The 20003-nt window shown below is 45.9% G+C and overlaps 1 protein-coding gene across 2 annotated transcripts in view; it reads left to right on the forward strand.

Moving 5' to 3' along the window:
- The window catches only part of LOC126481594 (PC-esterase domain-containing protein 1A-like), a 260962-nt gene that overhangs the window by 21483 nt on the left and 219476 nt on the right, over positions 1-20003 (forward strand). For both annotated transcript variants that reach the window (XM_050105457.1, XM_050105456.1), the window contains exon 2: positions 15648-15760. In XM_050105457.1, the coding sequence (XP_049961414.1) occupies positions 15685-15760 (76 nt within the window). In that variant the 5' untranslated portion in view covers positions 15648-15684. The remainder of the gene's footprint in view (positions 1-15647; positions 15761-20003) is intronic.

A 20003-nucleotide genomic window follows, 5' to 3' on the forward strand; every position in this document is an offset into this window, starting at 1 on the left:
GCTGTGAGGTGTCTGGGGAAGTTAACCTTGCATTACTGTGCAACTGTTTCACCAGGTATCCAGTCTAGCTTACCAAATTCCCAACCAGACTAACATTAATTATAATCTTTTAATAGTCATACGACAACCGCTGATATATATATTTGGAAATTTATTTTAACATTGATCATTGAAGTTTCAGCATATTAAACGTGAGTCATAACTAAGCTGGTGCCTTATTTAGGACTGTGAAAATGTGAGTTTGTAATCTTACGGAACACATCAAATATGGAGCCAAGGTTGGGAGACTGCATACAACACTGCATTCATAAAATAACACACGAAGAATGTTGAAACATATGTAAGAGGAAATTAACTACAACCAACCGATTCAATTTTCACCCAAAGATGTTACGTTCGTAGCACAATCCTGTCCGTCATGTAATTACCACACACTGGTATACTAAATTCATACTAACTCTCTGTGAAATCTTCCCGAAAAGAATAGCTGAGGGCTACTTTGATGATTACGCCACATGCTTCACGTGGTCAGCTTGGTTTACACGAAGAGTGTAACTCCACAATAATTTTGATAATTAAAATAAATTAGTTGGAAAAGCAATTTACAAAAGAAAAACCTCGAACTGGTTACTATCGTCTTAGTATTAACCTGATGGGTCAAACAATTGTATAAGCACGTGGTACTGGTCTCACAAAGTACACCACACGTGGGTTGAGCATAAAGAAAAGTTGCTATATTGAAAAATATTGTCAAGACGAGACGTTATAATCTCACGCACATTCGCATTGAAGATTGATGATGCTAGTTAGAGTTACTGATCAACACGTGGTTCCACTTTACTCATAAAGTAGTGACAAAGCAACTACTGGAATATTCTGAACTGTACACTCGAATCACACTGCGTTGGAATTTAAGATAACATTAGATATTTTATAGCTAAACCTGAAATAAAGGTGATTAAATTTTCAGTTAGGCTGAACTTAAGAAATCCATTGTCCTACGGACTTAGCAGACACGCACTTAGCCGGAGATCTTACCACTTCAGACGCTCGCCGCGGACAGACTGCCCGTGGTCCCTTCTAGAGGGTGGCTCACAAATACAAACGGAAGTGGCCAGAGGGGCAGCTTCCTATACCAACATGACAAGGGACGGACAGGACCATACTAAGGATAGAAACCTCTTTGCTTTTAGAAAGCGTAGCTACCTGTTCCGATGTTGGTTCTACTGTTCTCTAGCAGACAGGCTTGTCTGCTACCCTCAAGCATGCAACTAGAAATACATTTGCTCATGCATCCTCTCGCACAGAAGGGAACGGGGATGACAGTATCTTATCATACACAGTATATAAAAGAAAGCGGATGTAGGTTCCGTATGAGACTGTGTGACATGAATTACATATAAACTGTGTTTTAAAGTGTAGTAGTGTGACAGATCGTTCTTGTTTATGTGTAAAAGTAACACGTTCCACTACTCAGTCTCCTCCCAGATAGTCAGAAACGCCACAGTAAATTTAGAAGAGGAATTTATGCCGTAAATGACAACAGATTTTCGGAATTAACATGAAAGGATTCCAACAGAGACCTTTCACCATGTCTAGATGAAGATCAGGCGTGTTTATGGGTACCAGACCCTGACAGGTGTTGCTGGCATTAACATCAATGGTGTGTTACCTACTGACGCAAATGCAATTGCTGAGCACTATGCTTGAGCCTCCACGTCAGAGAATTATCCTCCAGCATTTCGCACAGCGGATGGGAAGGAAAGCCCTCTTGCTCACTCAGCATCACAGTGAACCCATTTACAGAGAGGGAGCTCCTCAGTGTCGTTGTACATTGCCCCGACAGCTCCTGAGCCAGATTGGATACACAGTCAGATGATCAAGCATCTCTCATCTTACTACAAGCAAATTCTCCATGTCGTCTTCAACCAGATTTGGTGCAATGGCGTCTTTCCAATGGAATGGCGGGAGAGCACCATCATTCCAATGCTCAAACCTGGTAAAAACGCGCTCAATGCGGATATCTATCAGCCCATCAGCCTCGCCAACATTCTTCATAAGTTGTTAGAACGTATGGTAAGTCAGCGGTTGTGTTTGGTCCTGGAGTCACGTGAGTCACGTGACCTACCTCCATTGAAGGTTAGGCATGCACAACTGCTAGCCAGTTACGTTGCACACATTCGTAGTTCGCCTGAGCATCCAAATACCATCTCCTTTTCCCATCCACGGCAGTTCATCTCCACCAGGGTCATTCTACCATTGATATTTTAGTTTCCCAGCCTGCCCGTCCGAACAGCCTTTTCCAGATGCCAACACCTGGTTGCCATCTTTTTTGATGTACGAAAAGCTTAAGACACAACCTGGTGACATCACATCCTTGCCACATTATATGACTGGGGTCCCCGGGGTCCACTCCAGATTTTTATCCAAAATTTCCTGTCGCTCTGTACTTTCCATGTCCAAGTTGGTGACTCCCATAGTTCCCCTCATATCCATTATATCCATGAGAATGGAGTCCTGCAGGACTCTGTATTGAGTGTATCTCTATTTTTAGCGGCCATTAACTGTCTAGCAGCAGCTGTCGGTCTCGCCTTCTCTGTATGCAGATGACTTCTGCATTTCGTGCTGCTCCTCCAGTACTGATGTTGCTGAGTGGCACCTACAGGGAACCATCCATAAGGTGCAGACATGGGCTCTAGCCCATGGCTTCCAGTTTTCAGCCATGAAGTCATGTGTCATGCATTTCTGTCAGTGTCCTACCATTCATCCAGAACCAGAACTTTACCTTAATGATGATCCACTCTTGGTAGTGGAGACATGTCGATTCTTAGAACTGGTTTTCGACACCCGATTGATGTGGCTTCCTCATCTTCATCAGCTGAAGCAAAAGTGCTAGCAGCGCTTCAATGCCCTCTGCTGCCTGAGCAACGCCAACTGGGGTGCAGATCGCTCTACACTGCTGCAGCTCTACAGAGCCGTTGTTCAATCTTGCCTTGACTATGGAAGTCTGGTTTATGGTTCGGTGGTGCTCTCAACGTTGCATTTACTCGACCCAGTACACCACTGTGGCGTTTGACTGGCAACAGGAGCTTTTAGGATGAGTCCGGTGACCAGCGTCCTCGTGGAGGCCGGAGTCCCTCCATTGAAGCTTAGGCATGCACAACTGCTAGCCAGTTACGTTGCACACATTCGTAGTTCGCCTGAGCATCCAAATTATCATCTCCTTTTCCCATCCACGGCAGTTCGTCTCCTGCATCGGAGGCCCAGGTCTGGGCTTATGATTGTGGTTTGTGTCCGATCTCTTCTGTCTGTAATAGAGTCCTTGTCTTTACCACCTATACTCGAGGTCCATTCACTTACACCTCCATGGTGTACACCTAGGCCGAAGCTTCGCCTGGACCTTTCACGTGGTCCTAAGGACTCAGTTAACCCCATGGCTCTCCGCTGTCACTTCCTCGTTATTCTTGACTTGTACCAAGACCACGAATTGGTTTACACTGATGGCTTGATGGCTGATGGTCATGTTGGTTTTGTGTATGTTCATGGAGGACATATTGAACAGCCCTCCTTGCCAGATGGCTACAGTGTTTTCACTGAACAGCTGGTGGGCATTTCTCATGCTCTTGAGCGCATCCGCTCATGCCCTGGCAAGTCAGTTCCTCCTCTGTACTGACCTCTTGAGCAGCCTGCAAGCTATCAACCAGTGCTAACCCTGCCATCCTTTGGTAGCGACCATCCAGGAGTCCGTCTATGCCCTTGAATGGTCCAGTCGTTCCGTGGTGTTTGTCGGAATCTCAGGAAATGAACTTGCCGTCAGGCTGGCCAAACAGGCTACACGAATACCTCTTCTGGAGATCGGCATCCCTGTAACTGACCTGTGATCATTATTACACCACAAGGTTTTTCAGCTTTGGGAGACAGAATGGCATAATCTCAGTACACACAGGAAACTGCGTGTCCTTAAGGAGACTACGAATGTGTGGAAGACCTCCATGTGGGCCTCGCGCAGGGACTCCGTTGTTCTCTGCCGGCTCCGCATTGGCCATACGTGGCTAACACGTGGCTACCTCCTCCATCGCGAGGTCCCACCTCGGTGTCACTGTGGCTCACATATGACTGTTGTCCACATCTTGCTGGACTGCCCACTTTTAGCCACTCTGTGTGGATTTTTAACTTCCCCAGCACCCTACCTTCGGTGTTGGGCAGCAATGCCTCAACAGCAGATTTAGTTTTATGTTTTATTCGTGAGGGAGTTTTCTATAGTACCATCTAAGGATGGGCATTTAGCCTTCTCTCTGAGGTCGCCACCCTCCCTTCGTTTTAACTCTATCGCACTGTCTTTACTTTTGTTCGTCTTGGTGGTCCCCACATGTATTCATCTCACATTGTCTTTTTGGGATGGACGTTTAAATGTGTTGCAGAGTGGCTGGCTCATCCTTTCTTGTTATTGTGATCAGCCAGCCCAGAGCATATGCTCTATGGGTTCAATACCTTCTTCTACTTTTCCTAGATTGACCCTCCTGAAGTTGGGATCCGGGCCAGCATCCCCCCCCCCCCCCCCCCCCAATCGTTTCAAAGAGGGCCCTCTGTACTAGTTCCTCCTGCAGCGAGGTAATGGCCACCAGTGGATAACCTTCCTGGATAACTGCCATCCTGAAAACCGAGACTGCAGTACTATAGGTCTGTTTCCCAATTTCTTGCCTCGGTTTTTTCTGGACTCGCTTATCCAGGGAGGAGGGAGTCTTTGATTCCTCCCTTATCCAGTTACTACTTCTCTTTGACATTGTGGGGGTCTGCATGTCCCCTTCAACCTGAGACAGTTTTTTCCTGGGGGTCTTGGACTCTACCGTATTTACTCGAATCTAAGCCGCACTTGAAAAATTAGACTCGAAATCGAGGAAAAAAAATTTTCCCGAATCTGAGCCGCACCTGAAATTTGAGACTCGAAATTCAAGGGGAGATAAAAGTTTTAGGCCGCACCCCCAAATCGAAACAAAGTTGGTCCATTGTAACGTGAGATGCAATTTATGTTGAATGAATGGCAATACAGCTACAGTTGTTTGGTTCGAGTCGTAAGCTTAGAAGTTAAGCTTTACCAGGTAGCCATTGCTATGCGTCAGGTGCTCCATCCGTATTTATACGGGTACCCTTCCTTTTTCACGTGCTTCGTCTAGTTTGAATTCATTGCTTATTTTTCTTTGCTCTGATAAGTGCCGTTCTCTTTGTTATAGGTGTTTACGCCACTCTGAACTGAAAATGCATTACTGTACTGTGTCATGCATTGTTTGTCGCATTCTGATAATGAGTGTTTACGGCCTGTCACCGCTCGCGGCATGGCTTGCTTTTGTGCGCGCTACCGCCGCTTAAAAAAAAAAAAAAAAGATAGAGAGAGAGAGAGAGAGAGAGAGAGAGAGAGAGAGAGAGAGAGAGAGAGAGAGAGAGAGGGGAATCGTCTCATTAGCGAAACAGTGGGAAGAGACTGCTATTTGTTGTTACTTACACTGCTGCTTTCTTTGATAATGATCTACAAGAACCAAATAATAGACTGCGTATGATAGACAATGTTCTGAACGAGAGTTTAGCGAAAATTTTTCTCCGTTGAAAATCTTTGCAGACGCCTCTTTAGTACATTACATTCTGCACAGAAATTAGAGTCATCGTAGATTTAAAAATCTTGTCAATTGCCGTGCTTCATTTCTGACTGTATCAATATTAGGCATACGAATAATATGAATATAAACATGACATGATATGTATATTCTTCCGAGTTTGCTGTTGTCTCACTCTAGTTTCGTAGTTTATTAGGCAGACAGGATTTAAATGAGGTAGCAGCAAACATGAAACAAATGCATGGCAAAATGTTTATATTCGAATTATTCTTATGGTGAAGGGAATACTGCATGTGATTCACAATTCATAAAAGTTCCTGTTAGCAACCATTTCTTCTTACAGGTAGGAAAAAATTCAGAACGTAGAGTTGGCCAAATTGACAAACATCCCAAACAGTCTTGCCAATCAGATTTTCATAGTACATTGAAATGCTGCTACATTCGAAGATGCACAATACGGAATTTGTATTTACTTCTTTGTATAATGTATGAAAATGAAAATGTAGTGGTTGAAACTCAGGGCGGAGAAAAAAGCTCGTCTTTCACCTATTTTTAATTTATTTACTGACACAGAGGTTTTGGCGCCAGAATTTATCTTTGTGCCTGCAAAGCATGCCTGTGTAGCGCTACATGTATTCGACGGCGGAAGTTAGTTGTGGTGGCACCTACCAAATTTTTCAGAACTTCCGCTTACTTTGCACTCGATTCTAAGCCGCAGGCGGTTTTTTGGATTACAAAAACCGAAAAAAAAGTGCGGCTTAGATTCGAGTAAATACGGTAGTCCCTTTACTTCTCTCCACTTGTGTTTAGGAGGCCATTCTTTTCCTTCCTTTTCCCTCTGTTCCCTGAGTATCTTCCTCCTTTGGGCCCCAGACAAGCCTTTGATCTTAATCTGGTCTAGCTTCTCGGTTACAGTTCCCACCTCTGGCTCAGGTCTAGACCCTGATTCAGTAGTGGAAGTGCCTTCCATCTGTTCAGTCCCCGATGTTTGGGTATCTGAGGCCTCAATTTGCTCCTCAGTTTCTTTTTCTGTAGTCGTGTTCGTGTTCATGTTGGCCCCCCAAGATTTGGGGATCTAGAAGGTCCACACCACGAATACCCCGCGCAGTGTAAGGCTAATTACTCAGGGAGGTCACCCAGTGTCCCTGAGGCTTCGTTTGTGACACATCTTCCCATGTGCCATGCACCCTTCAACACGGATCGCAATACACCTGGGCTTGGGTCAGAGAATAGGGTAGCCCCCCCCCCCCCCCCTGCGGGTTCGGGGGTAAGAATAGGCCCGCGGTATTCCTGCCTGTCGTAAGAGGCGACTGAAAGGAGTCTCAACCGTTTCGGCCTTAATGGGTTGGTCCCCTAAGGGGTTTGACCACTATCTTTCAAAATTTTCTGTTAGTGCGTACCATTTGGGGAAGGACGCCTTACGTGGTGAATTATATATCCCTCTTGCCCTAAGATCTGGCACACCCGATATTGTCATGGAGTTGGACTTCCGTCGAGCTTCCGGCCACATTGGCTGCAGTGTGTTCCGGGTAGCATACATTCCCTCCATTGTGCACTTCCATCTTTGCCCTCGTGATGTACATGGATATTTCGACACCCGACATCCAGCATGGTAGCCAGTCCGTTGTGGTGGGGTTGTCATGTACCCTCTTGGTGGTAGCCCCCTGACTACACAGGGATTGCACTGCTGATGTCTGAGCTGCTACCTCCCCACGTATGCCAAGGAGTAGATGCCTATCCCTCTGGGCCATCGGGACTCCCGGCAAGGGCCATCCTGCCAGGTGGTCTTTGCTGCAGCTGGGTGGCGCCCGTGGGGAGAGCCCCTGGTCGGAGTGGGTGGCATCAGGGCGGATGACCCGCAATGAAGCGTGGTACATCGTCTCTCGCTGTTGGGCCTCCACCAGCAGTCTCTAAGCGATCGAAGTCTAACCTCAACGGGAAGAAATTTGATCAGAGATCGTTTCCCTCCCTGGCCACTCCATGGGAGGAACGCCTGGCTAAAGAAGGCAGTGGGGAATATTCACCCCGGTACCTCGTGTGTAAGTGGGTTGATGGGGAATTGTGTATGTCGACCAAGCCCCAGTTTTTTGTGGAGCATTTAGAGGACAAGTTTGGGGAGGTGGAGGGCTTGTCCAAAATGCGCTCTGGTTCTGTGCTCATCAAAATGGCATCCTCTGCCCAGTCACGGATGTTGCTCAATTGTGACAAGTTGGGGGATGTTTCAGTTAGCATCACGCCGCATAAGAGTCTCAACATGGGCCAGGGTATTATATTCCACAGGGATCTTCTTCTGCAGTCCGACGATGAATTACGCGCCAACATCGACCGACGAGGTGTTCACTTCGTCCGGCGCGTCCATCGGGGTCCGAGGGATAATCAGGTAGCCACCGGTGCCTTCATCTTGGCCTTCGAGGGTAATGTCTTACCCGAAAAGGTTAAGGTGATGGTTTACCGTTGTGATGTGAAGCCATATACCCCTCCTCCGATGCGGTGTTTTAAGTGCTGGAAGTTCGGGCACATGTCATCTCGCTGTACTTCCGGCATCACCTGTCGAGATTGTGGCCGTCCTTCCCATCCCGATGCTCCATGTGCCCTGCCTCCTATCTGTGTTAACTGCGGAGAACACCATTCCCCCTGCTCACCGGACTGTAGGATCTTCCAGAAGGAAAGGAAGATAATGGAATATAAGACTCTGGACCGCCTGACCTACACCGAGGCAAGGCGGAAATATGAGCGGCTACATCCTGTGCCCATGACATCCACCTATGCCGCTGCTGCAACACCGGTACGATCCTCTCCCGTGTCGACACGTACTGTTGCCTCTCAGCTATGTCAGAATGAACCGGCCCCCTTGGTTGTGGGGGGGCACTTCCCCCTCTGTTGCTCCTGTTCCATCTACTCCAGGAGCAACACCACCCCAACCGTCGGGGACATTCGTTCCCCCTTCCCAGCCCTTGGGGCCCTCCCATCCCAGGCTTTGCCCAGTGCAAAGCGGACACCCGCAAATTTTTGAAACAACAATCGGTCGCTGGTCATAGGGCTTCACGGTCGTCATCCGTCCCTGAGACTGACCCAGTGGGGCCCTCCCAGCCAGACCCTCCAAAGGCACAGCGTGCAAAGCAGTTGAAGAAAAAGGCTCCCAAGCATCCTGACATTGTGGTGGCACCTGTCCCACCGCAACCTTCCAACTCTGCGTCTGAGGATGAGGTGGAGATCCTGGTGTCCGCTGCGGACCTCGATCTCGCCGGTCCCTCCGACGCCATGGAAAGCACTAGCACAGGTGCTCAATCGGAGGCAGCAGGTGACCCAGTGGCGTAATCTGCCTTCCCAGTCCCGTCACGCCTTTCCCAGCCTCCAGTGGAACTGCAGCGGTTTCTTCCACCATCTAGCTGAGCTCCGCCACCTTATCAGCCTTCATCCTTTCCTCTGCATTGCTCTGCAGGAAACTTGGTTTCCAGCAATGCGAACCCCCGCCCTCCGTGGCTATCGGGGTTATTATAAGAACCGAACAGCTTATGAAAGGGTGTCTGGTGGCGTCTGCATCTATGACCTTAACTCTCTTCACAGCGAGTCTGTCCCGCTACAAACAGCTTTAGAGTCTGTCACTGTTTGGGTGTGGACGCCGCAGGCTATTACCATCTGCAGTCTTTTCCTTCCACCAGATGGTGATGTCGCGCTGCATGTCCTGGCTGCACTGATAGCCTAATTGCCGCCACCTTTCTTGTTACTGGGCGATTTCAATCCCACAACCCTCTATGGGGTGGGACTGTCTCCGATGACCGCGGTCGTGCCGTGGAGCATTTGTTGGCTCAGCTCGACCTTAGCCTCTTGAACACCGGTGCTCCCACGCATTTCAGTGTGGCCCATGGCTCGTTCTCGGCCATCGATCTCTCTCTTTGCAGCCCCGGACTTGTCCCATCCCTCCACTGGAGGGTGCATCCTGACCTGTGTGGTAGTGACCATTTTCCCATCTATTTGTCACTGCCCCAGTGTCATTCTTCTGGGCGCCTGCCCCGCTGGGCTCCCCACGGGGCTGACTGGCAGCTTTTACTTCCGCTGCAACCATTGAGTCTCCCCCACAGGGCGACATTGACGAGGTGGTCCGTGTCTTAACCACGTCAATCATTTCGGCGGCCGAGGCTGCCATCCCCCGCTCTTCTGGACTCCCTCGGAGGAAGGCTGTACCCTGGTGGTCGCCAGAGATTGCTGAGGCTATTCGCGACCGTAGGCGGGCTCTCCAGCATCATAGGCGGTACCCGTCTCTAGAGACCCTCATCGCCTTTAAGAGCCTCCGTGCCTTGGCCCGTCGTCTTATTGCACGGCATAAGCAGGAGTGCTGGGAGAGGTATGTCTCGTCCTTGGGCTCCCGTGTCTCCCCCTCGCTCGTGTGGTCCCGGATCCGGCGGATTTATGGATACCAGACCCCTATGGGTGTCCATGGGATCTCCTTGGACGGCACTGTCTGCACGGATGCTGCCGCCATTGCTGAACACCTTGCTGCGCACTTTGCTAAGAGCTCTGCGACTGCAACTTATCCCCCCACCTTTCGCTCTCTAAAGGAGCGAGCCGAGCAGACGCCGTTATCATTCCACACGCGTCATTCTGAAAAATACAATGCTCCTTTCAGCGAGAGGGAATTCCTCGCTGCCCTCGCTGATTGCCCTGATACAGCACCAGGGCCAGACTGCATCCACGCGCAGATGCTGAAGCATCTCTCCAGGGACTGCCAGAGACACATCCTCACCATCTTTAACCGCATTTGGAGCGAGGGCGTGTTCCCGTCGCAATGGCGAGAGGGTCTTATTGTCCCCATCTTGTAGCCCGATGCGGACCCACTGGCGGTGGACAGCTATCGTCCCATTACCCTCACCAACGTTTTGTGCAAATTGCTCGAACGTATGGTGGGGCGGCATTTGTGTTGGGTCTTTGAGTCGCGGCCGGTCTGCTGCGAACAATTTGGAGCGGCTGGAATCTGCTATCCGTACGGCCTTTGGCCTGACGTCAGCATCTCATTGCTGTATTTTTTTATTTGCGGAAGGCGTATGACACCACATGGAGGCATCACATCTTTGCTACGTTGCATGACTGGGGTCTTCGTGGTCGGTTCCCGGCTTTTCTTCAAACCTTTCTATTGCACCGCTCTTTCCGGGTGCAAGTCGGTGCCGCCTCTAGTTCATCTTATACACAGGAAAATGGGCTCCTGCAGGGCTCGGTGTTGAGCGTCTCCTTATTTCTAGTGGCCATTAATGGTCTGGCTGCAGCCGTGGGGTCGTCGGTGTCTCCTTCTTTGTATGCCGACGACTTCTGCATCTCCTTTAGCTCCACAACTACGGGAGTCGCCGAACGTAGGCTGCAAGTAGCCGTTCGCAAGGCAGCATCATGGGCTCTGACTCATGGTTTTCAGTTCTCTGCAGCCAAGACTCGAGTTATGCACTTCTGCAGGCGTCGGACGGTCCACCCTCATCCTGAACTTTACCTCGATGGCCACCTGCTTGAAGTGGTGGACACTTGCCGCTTCTTAGGACTCGTCTTTGATGCCCGGCTCACATGGGTTCCTCATATTACTCAGCTGAAGCAAAAGTGCTGGCAGCACCTCAACGCCCTCCACTGCCTGAGCCACACGTCTTGGGGCGCAGATCGCTGCACGCTGTTGCGATTGTACAGAGCCCTTGTGCAGTCCAGGCTTGATTATGGGAGCCTGGCCTATGGGTCTGCATCACCCTCAGTATTGACGTTGTTAGACCCCATACACCACTGTGGGGTTTGGCTTGCAACTGGCGCTTTTTGTACGAGCCCCGTTGGTGGAGGCCGGGGTTCCCCCGCTGCGGATTCGCCGCCATCGACTGCTCGCCGACTATGCTGTCCACGTGCATTGCTCGCCGGGCCATCCCAATCATCGCCTGCTTTTCCCTGCCATGGTCCTCCATCTGCCCGAAAGGCGACCTAGGTCTGGGCTTTCCATAGCTGTCCGCGTCCAGTCCCTGCTGTCGGAACTGGGGTCATTCCCTCTTCTGCCTCCCTTCCGGGTCCATACACCTACGCCTCCCTGGTGTTTGCCCCGTCCGTCCGTTCTGTCCGTCCGTCCGTCTGGACTTGGCACAGGGACCCAAGGGCTCGGTTCCGCCTGTGGCCCTCCGTCGCCGTTTTCTTGCGCTCCTCGCCTCATTTTCGGGCTGTGAGACTGTCTACACTGATGGTTCCCTGGTTGATGATCACACTGCCTACGCTTTTGCTCATGCTGCCCATGTTGAACAGCGCTCCTTGCCGGCTGGCTGCAGTATTTTTACTGCAGAGCTGGTGGCCATATTGCGCGCTCTTGAGCATATGCGTTCCTGCTCAGGTACGTCCATCGCCATCTGCAGTGACTCCCTGAGCAGCCTCCAGCCCATCGACCGCTGCTATACCTCTTCTCCTCTGGCATCCTCTATTCAGGAGTCTGTTTTCGCCATTACCCGTTCTGGTCGTTCGGTGGTCTTTGTTTGGACACCAGGTCACGTTGGCATCCCGGGGAACGAATGTGTTGACAGGCTGGCCAAAGGGGCGATCGACGCCCCAGCTTTGGAGATCGGCCTCCCGGCTCGTGATCAGCAGCTGGTGTTTGCCGTAAGGTGCTTGGGATGTGGACTGCTGAGTGGCGTGGCATGACATCTCCGAATAAACTGCGGGCTGTTAAGGAGACGACCGATGTGTGGCGGTCCTCCTTGCGGGTCTCTCGCAAGGAGTCTGTTGTCATGTGCCGGCTGCGCATTGGGCACACATGGATGACGCACGGCCACCTATTGCGATGTGAGGACCCACCTTTATGTCGCTGCGGCTCTGTTTTGACAGTGATCCACATTTTATTGGACTGTCCGCTTTTAGCTGTGCTCAGGCAGTCGTTCGCACTGCCTGACTCGCTCCCTGCCCTTTTAACAGATGACTCTGCTATGGCTGTCTTAGTCTTACGTTTTATTCGGGTAGGGGTTTTTTATCATTTAATCTGAGTGTTTCTGTTTTATTTTATTGTTTTGTGTGTATTCTGGCCTCTGGCCTCCGGTTTTAAACTCAGTTTTTAATGTGTTTTCGGTGGTTGGCTTTTCCTTTTTTTTGTTCCTGTGGTCAGCCAACCACCGTCGCACTCCGTGTGATTTTATTTCGTTTTGTCTGGTCCTTGTCTACGTTTCTTTTGTTCTGTGTCGTCTGTCTCCTATTCTGTTGAACATTTTTTATTCTCTGTGGGTATTTTTAGTATTTTGGAAAAAGGGACCGATGACCTCTGAAGTTTGGTCCCTTTAATCCTTGAACCAACCAACCAATAGGGTAGGACTAGGAGTGGTTAGGGAAGATGGGAAGTTGTGGGACACTCTTAGTCTGATCCATCGGCTGAGGCCTTTCCGGCAGTAGGTCCTCTACCTTTGGCATAGCCCTCATCTTCCCGTGGATACGCAAGCCTCTCCACCCGCACAGACAGTGCTTCGTCAAGGTGGTGTCCCCCGGAGAGGTGCATGGTACATAGTTTGTAACAGATTGTGAACATAAGTCAGTGGATTTTTATTCGTTCTCCTTATCTGTTACTGTTATGAAAAGTGTCTAAAGTTGTAATATTTTTGCAACATACCATTGGCACCCTGGGGCATTGTGGCTCACAGTTTGGGAACTGGATAATGTCAGATTTTTTAGATGTAAATGTTGACTGACTTTTCTATTCTCATTCGCTAGTGTCGTACGGTGTCATTTTCTGGGGTAACTCATTACTGAAGAAGAAAAATGTTTGTTGCATGGAAGCATGTAAGAAGGACAATGTGCTGTGTCCATTTCAGAATCTGTTGGAAAGCTCATTAAACAACTGCACGTTCTGACAGCAGTATCAAAGTACATTTACTCACAAGGAAGTTTCCTGTCAATAGTCAGTCACATTTCAGAAACAACAGTAACATTCGTAATAAGAGAAATGACTGTTACCATCATTCACTCTGCATTAGTGTGGCACAGAAAGAAATAAGGTATTCAACTGTAAAAAGCATTAACCAGTTATCCAGCAATGTAAGAAATTTAATGTATATAAATAAAAATGTATATTTCTTTTTTACTCAAAATCTCGGAAAGCTCTTCACAGATTGCCTTGAAATTGTGATACAACATTGTATTCAAAGATGTTTGTCTTTTTTTATGTACCTATTAGAGCGCCATGTTTGAAAAATATATATGTAAGGGTGTGTAGGGGAGATTGAACTGTGAAATAATTGTTAAGAAACAAGTTCAGTAGGTTGTGCCCTTTCAGAATTATTTAGCATTGGCAATCCAGTCATTGGGTGTGCAAATTCAAGCACTTGCACGTGCTAAAATGTGGTAAGGCTCCGACATCTGTGGGTCCAAGAAGCACCACTTTTGAAATGCTCGTTACCATTTAAAATATGCCTTGAAGAAGCGAAAAATTTGAGCTAGATGAGCAAAAGCTAAATTTGTTCGGTTTGAGGAGACAGAATGAATTTGGCGATACAGCCTCTGGCCTTCCACATGTGGTGACCTGATTAGCTAACTCCAATGTTAAGTAATTCGTAAATGGCACAGCATGTTGCATTTTTTTTTTCTTTCTTTAACAATTATTTCTGAATGAAGGCGAATTGTTACCAAAGGTCCGAAGAAGTTCATGACTGACTACACTAATAAACTTTCCGACACACGTATGTTCTTTCAAATGGCAATGCATTGATGGACTATTGGCTTAAGATTAGTATACTACTGCACAGTCTGGATCATCTGAAACATTGTAATACTGCTCATTCGCAGATTAAAACTATGCGAAATACTGTCGTTGAAGCTACTGTCCTCACAGATCCAGGAGCTGGAGAGGTGTCTGTCATGCCCTGTATACCAGTGATCCCAACCGATTTACCATTCTTTTAAGCAACTTCAGTTTCCAATTGAGGTTTCATCTGTGATAACAATAAAAAATACTCAAGTTCAGAGAGAGGGGAAAGAGGACAGAAAAAGGGGTGGGGGAGGAAATGGATATAGAGGGAAGAGGTGATGAATGGAGTGGGGAGGGGGGGGGGGGGGGCAGGGAGGAGGTGGACAGAGTGAAGGGAGGGAAGGAGCTAGGGTTTACATTCAATACCCACACGTATCTAGCAACTGCAAAGCACCACCCAGTTTCAGCCATTCCAATATCTGCTGCTACGGTGCCAGTGTACAGGCTAACATTGCGAAATTAAATGCATTAGAAACTTTTTCTTTTTTTCTTTTCCCTCTTTTCCATCCAGACAGCCACAGCAGTGTGTGGCTGGATGCAGCAAGTAGATAATAAAATTAATTTCAAAGATAGGTATTGAATTGTATGAAAAAAGTAGCTCAATACAATCGTGTACTGTAGTTGAGATGGTGTTAAATATCCTGGTCAGCTCACAGTGCTACTGTTAGCTTTCATCTGTGAAATGATAACAGTTGCAGGCAAAAATGGTAGCAGCCTATGGAGCTGTGACAATACTGAAGTGTCATCATAGAGATGTTTAAAAAAAAATTGCAGTACACGATTGGTTGAGGTAGACCAGCAAAGCTGCCGCAACCAGTCCACTGCAGTTGTGAGGGAACATCTTATGCTCAGTCGACTATAAATGATCAGGATGTTACCATATTTTTTACTGGGAAGCGAGCAAAATGCCTTCTCCTGCTCACTTCTTGAAGGCGTGATTTGATGACTTACTGGCATCTATGTCAAAACTACTGCCACCCTCATGTGATAAACTGTATCATTTTTGTTAAGCTGTAGTTGGCTGTTATGTTGCCAGTGTGATCGAAACATTTTACTGCTGATACATGGATTGATTGAGTACATTAGAAATGGTTTTTAATTTCCTTTTCAGGCACCTGTTGATTGAATAAGGTAGTCACTTCATGAAAGCTATGTGGCATGTTGGACTGCATTTATGTGGTTTAATTTATTAAAAACTATTGTGAATGCCTTTAATTTTCACATTGTTAATTATCTGCTCAATTTTACTGACAGGCTTAGGCAATAAGAACATCTGTATGATATTAATAAGGTGATTTTTCCACCAGGTGCATATATTCTCCGAAACATATTTTTGCTGGCAGAATGTGTGATATTTTTACCAAAAATGATATGCAGAAGCTGCTACAAAACAAGCATGTCATGCTGATTGGCAGTTCAAGTGAGTGTTACTGTTTAATATGAATGATTTCACAATACTGTAATAAACATTCTGTTCCAACCCTGTGACTCTCTTTCTCTCATTCATTTACTCCTTTTGTGATTAATTGTTGAAATAGCAGTAGAAATTGGTGCTTTGTTCGTATTATGATCTAACTGTATAATAATTTATTTGTGAAGTGCTGGTCATCGTTGGAGGAATTTGGTATTTCACTCATTTCTCCCTTTTTTTTTCTGAAGTTTCCAGAATTGGAATTCCTCTGTTGGTGATTCCATGGCGACTCAAAGTTACATTTTGAAATCAGTATTTCATTATTTTGACTTTTTATCAGTCTATAAATCTATATTTTCTTTTGTAAATAATTATATGTTGTGTTAGTCAGGCAAAGATCTGAAATTAATATTAAAGCAGGGAAGAGTATTAATATTACAGAACAAGAATGTAATTCATATTGTGACTTTTTACAAATTTGGGACATCCTATTGTTAATGTATGTTTTTGGTCAAAAGTGTCCTTGAACTGTTAGGAGTCTGGATCTGATTTTATCACAGAAAATGCATGTTAGATTGGCACTCAAATGATGCAGTTACAGACTTCTAAGAATATTTATACCTTGTAAAATATTCTAATATATTGAGGAAAGTGTATGATTCAATGTTATGTGACTCATGTTACTTGGTACTTACTGTTGGAAAAACTTTTTCCTGTGGGCAGAGAAACCAAAATATGACATTATTTACCAAATAACTGAAGATTAACATTCCACTTCTTAAACACCATGAAAAATTACAAGAGCACGACCTTTGGGGGAAAAAAACCGTGTAAATTCAATAAAAAGTCAGAGAACTAAAAATATCCTCCTCCATTGACATCAGGTGAATTAATTTTCACTATAATATTGTCCTGTGTGTAAAGAATCTCATCACATTTTACAGGTCATTTCCAATAGTGACCAGTACCCTCCAATGCACTGATTAGGTAAGAATTTCCAAAAATTGCACGCAGTTCTCCAGCACAGAATTTACCACCATTTTCTACTTTGCACCAGTCTCTAATTTTCACACTTTCTATAATTTCTTCAGTATGATGATCTGCAGCAGGGAAATTCTTTGGAGACTGCAGATAAGTTTGTAGTACCACTTTCTTGTAGTGAAAGTAGTGAATGCTTTTCATGTTTGATACTGATAATGCTGAAGAAAATATTTGAGTCAGATTAAGTTTCACATTGATTCTTTGAATTTCGTCAGTAGACACATGAAAAACCTGCTTAGTTGTACTTGCAGCTGCCTGAGCAAAAGTTGGTGCATTACTGACTAAGAATTTTTTCTTTTTTATTGCATTCCACACTTGGTGTTTCGCAACTGCAGCAGTTCCATCTACGGCTCTTTACTGTGGGATGCAGTAAAAAAGTTCAACTTCAATCATTCCACATTTTCAGGTACAGTTGACAGTACGTTGCTAATGTACGCAATCATTGTATCCTTTGAATGGGTTAACCCGTCTGAAACAACAACAATTGGCTGATGAGAAGCTGAATGCGACTGTGACACAGTGAAAATTCTAACTTGTGCTTCTGCTCAATATGCACTTCACATTTTGTCCTGGTAAACAACCCTCAGACTTCAAGAAGAATATAATAATTCCAATCCCAAAGAAAGCATGTGTTCACAGGCGTGAAAATTACTGAACTATCAGTTTAATAAGTCACGGCTGCAAAATACTAATGCGAATTCTTTACAGATGAATGGAAAAACTGGTAAAAGCTGACCTTGGGGAAGATCAGTTTGGATTCCGTAGAAATGATGGAACACGTGAGGCAATACTGACCCTATGACTTGTCTTAGAAAATAGATTAAGGAAAGGCAAACCTACATTTGTAGCATTTGTAGACTTAGAGAAAGCTTTTGACAGTGTTGACTGGAATACTCTCCTTCAAATTCTGAAGGTGGCAGGGGTAAAATACAGGGAGCGAAAGGCTCTTTAAAATTTGTACAGAAACCAGATGGCAGTTATAAGAATCGAGGGGCATGAAAGGGAAGCAGTGGTTGGGAAGGGAGTGAGACAGGGTAGTAGCTTATCCCCGAAGTTATTCAATCTGTATATTGAGCAAGCAGTAAAGGAGAGGGGGGGGGGAAAAAAAAAGATCGTAGTAGGAATTAAAATCCATGGATAAGAAATAAAAACTTTGAGGTTCGCCGATGACATTGTAATTCTGTCAGAGACAGCAAAGGACCTGGAAGAGCAGTTGAATGGAATGGACAGTGTCTTGAAAGGAGGATATAAGATGAACATCAGCAAAAGCAAAACGATATAAAATGTAGACTAGCAATGGCAAGAAAAGCATTTCTGAAGAAGTGAAATTTGTTAACATTGAGTGTAGATGTGTCAGAAAGTCGTTTCTGAAAGTATTTGTATGGAGTGTAGCCATGTATGAAAGTGAAACCTGGACGATAATTAGTATAGACGAGGAGAGAATAGAAGCTTTCGAAATGTGGTGCTACAGAAGAATGCTGACGATTAGATGGTTAGATCACATAACTAATGAGTAGGTATTGAATAGAATTTGGGAGAATAGAAATTTCTGGCACAACTTGACTAGAAGAGATTGGTTGGTAGGCGCATTTTCTGAGGCATCAAGGGATCACCAATTTAGTATTGGAGGGCAGTGTGGAGGGTAAAAATCGTAGAGGGAGACTAAGAGATGAATACACTAAGCAGATTCAGAAGAATGTAGGTTGCAGTGAGTACCAGGAGATGAAGCAGCTTGCACAGGATAGAGTAGCATGGAGAGCTGCATCAGACCATTCTCTGGACTGAAGACCACAACAACAACTTGATAAACACAAGCATAATTTTCATCAAAATCAATACACAGCAATGCAAACGTCTTAGAATCTCGGCTCAGAACCATTTCCTTTTGCTGATAATAAGATGCGGACTGAGCTCTCTTATGGAAATCACGCATTTCACTGTATTTGCTGTAGAGCCTTCTTCATCTACATCATTCTCTGCAAGCCATCTAATGGTGAGTGGCAGAGGTTATTTTCGGTACCACTATCTTATTCCTCCAACCTTGTCCCACTCGTGAATAGTGCGTGGGTAGAATGAATTGCCGGTAAGCCTCTGTATTAGTGCTAATTTCTTGAATTTTCTCCTGTTGGTGAATACGCGAGATGTATGGGAGTGCGGGGAGGGGGAAGTAATGTGTTATCTGACTCCTCCCGACAAGTACTGTCCCAAAATTTCAATAGCAAATCTCCGTGATGCACAACTCCTCTCTTGTAGCATCTGGCAGTAGAGTTCGTTCAGGATCTTCGTAATGCTCTCTCGCCAGCTAAATGATCGCGTGACAAAACGCGCTGCTCTTCTTTGGATCTTCTGTATCTCCTCTATCAGTCCTACCTGATAGGGATCGCAGATAGATGAACAATATTCAAGAATTGGGTGAACAAGTATCTAATAACCCACTTCTTTCGCGAATGAGTTACATTTCCGTAAGATTCTTCTGAAGAATCTGTCTTGTGTCTGCTTTTCCCACTATCTGTTTTATGTGGTCATTCCACTTAAGATCGCCCTGGATGGTTACGCCTTGATATTTTACAGCTGTCTCCAGCTGTTGGTCATCAATAGTGTAGCTGTGCAGTAGAGGATTTCTTTTCCTACGTAAGCGCAATATGTTAAATTTATTTATGTTCAGGGTCAGCCTGCACCATTCATCAATTCTCTGCAGGTCGTTCTGCAAATTTTTACTATCTTCTGGCATTGCTGCTTTGGGATAGACAATTGCATCAGCTGCAAATAACCTTAAAGAGCGTCCGACACTTTCTACTAGATCATTTATATGTATTGTAAACAGCAACGCTCCTATTACAGTTCCCTGTGGTACTCCGGATATTACCTTTACATCTGTCGATTTTGTTCCATTAAGAACGTCATGTTGAGTTCTGTCTACAAGAAAGTCTTGAATCCAATCACAAGTCTGCTCCGATACTCTATAAGCTTATATTTTTTTCATTAATGCGGAATGGTCTCATATGCCTTACTGAAATCAAGGAACACGTCATCAACCTGAGCACCATTGTCCACTATGCTGTGGATCTCATGGAGGAACAGAGAGAGCTGAGTTTCGCAGGATCGCTGTTTGGGAAATCCATGTTGATTTTTATATAGGAGATGTTTATTTTCCAAAAATGTCAAATTCTTGAGCACAAAACATGTTCCATAATTCTGCATCAGATTGACG

Source organism: Schistocerca serialis, chromosome 5 (genome assembly GCF_023864345.2).
Source record: "Schistocerca serialis cubense isolate TAMUIC-IGC-003099 chromosome 5, iqSchSeri2.2, whole genome shotgun sequence".
Lineage (NCBI taxonomy): Eukaryota > Metazoa > Arthropoda > Insecta > Orthoptera > Acrididae > Schistocerca > Schistocerca serialis.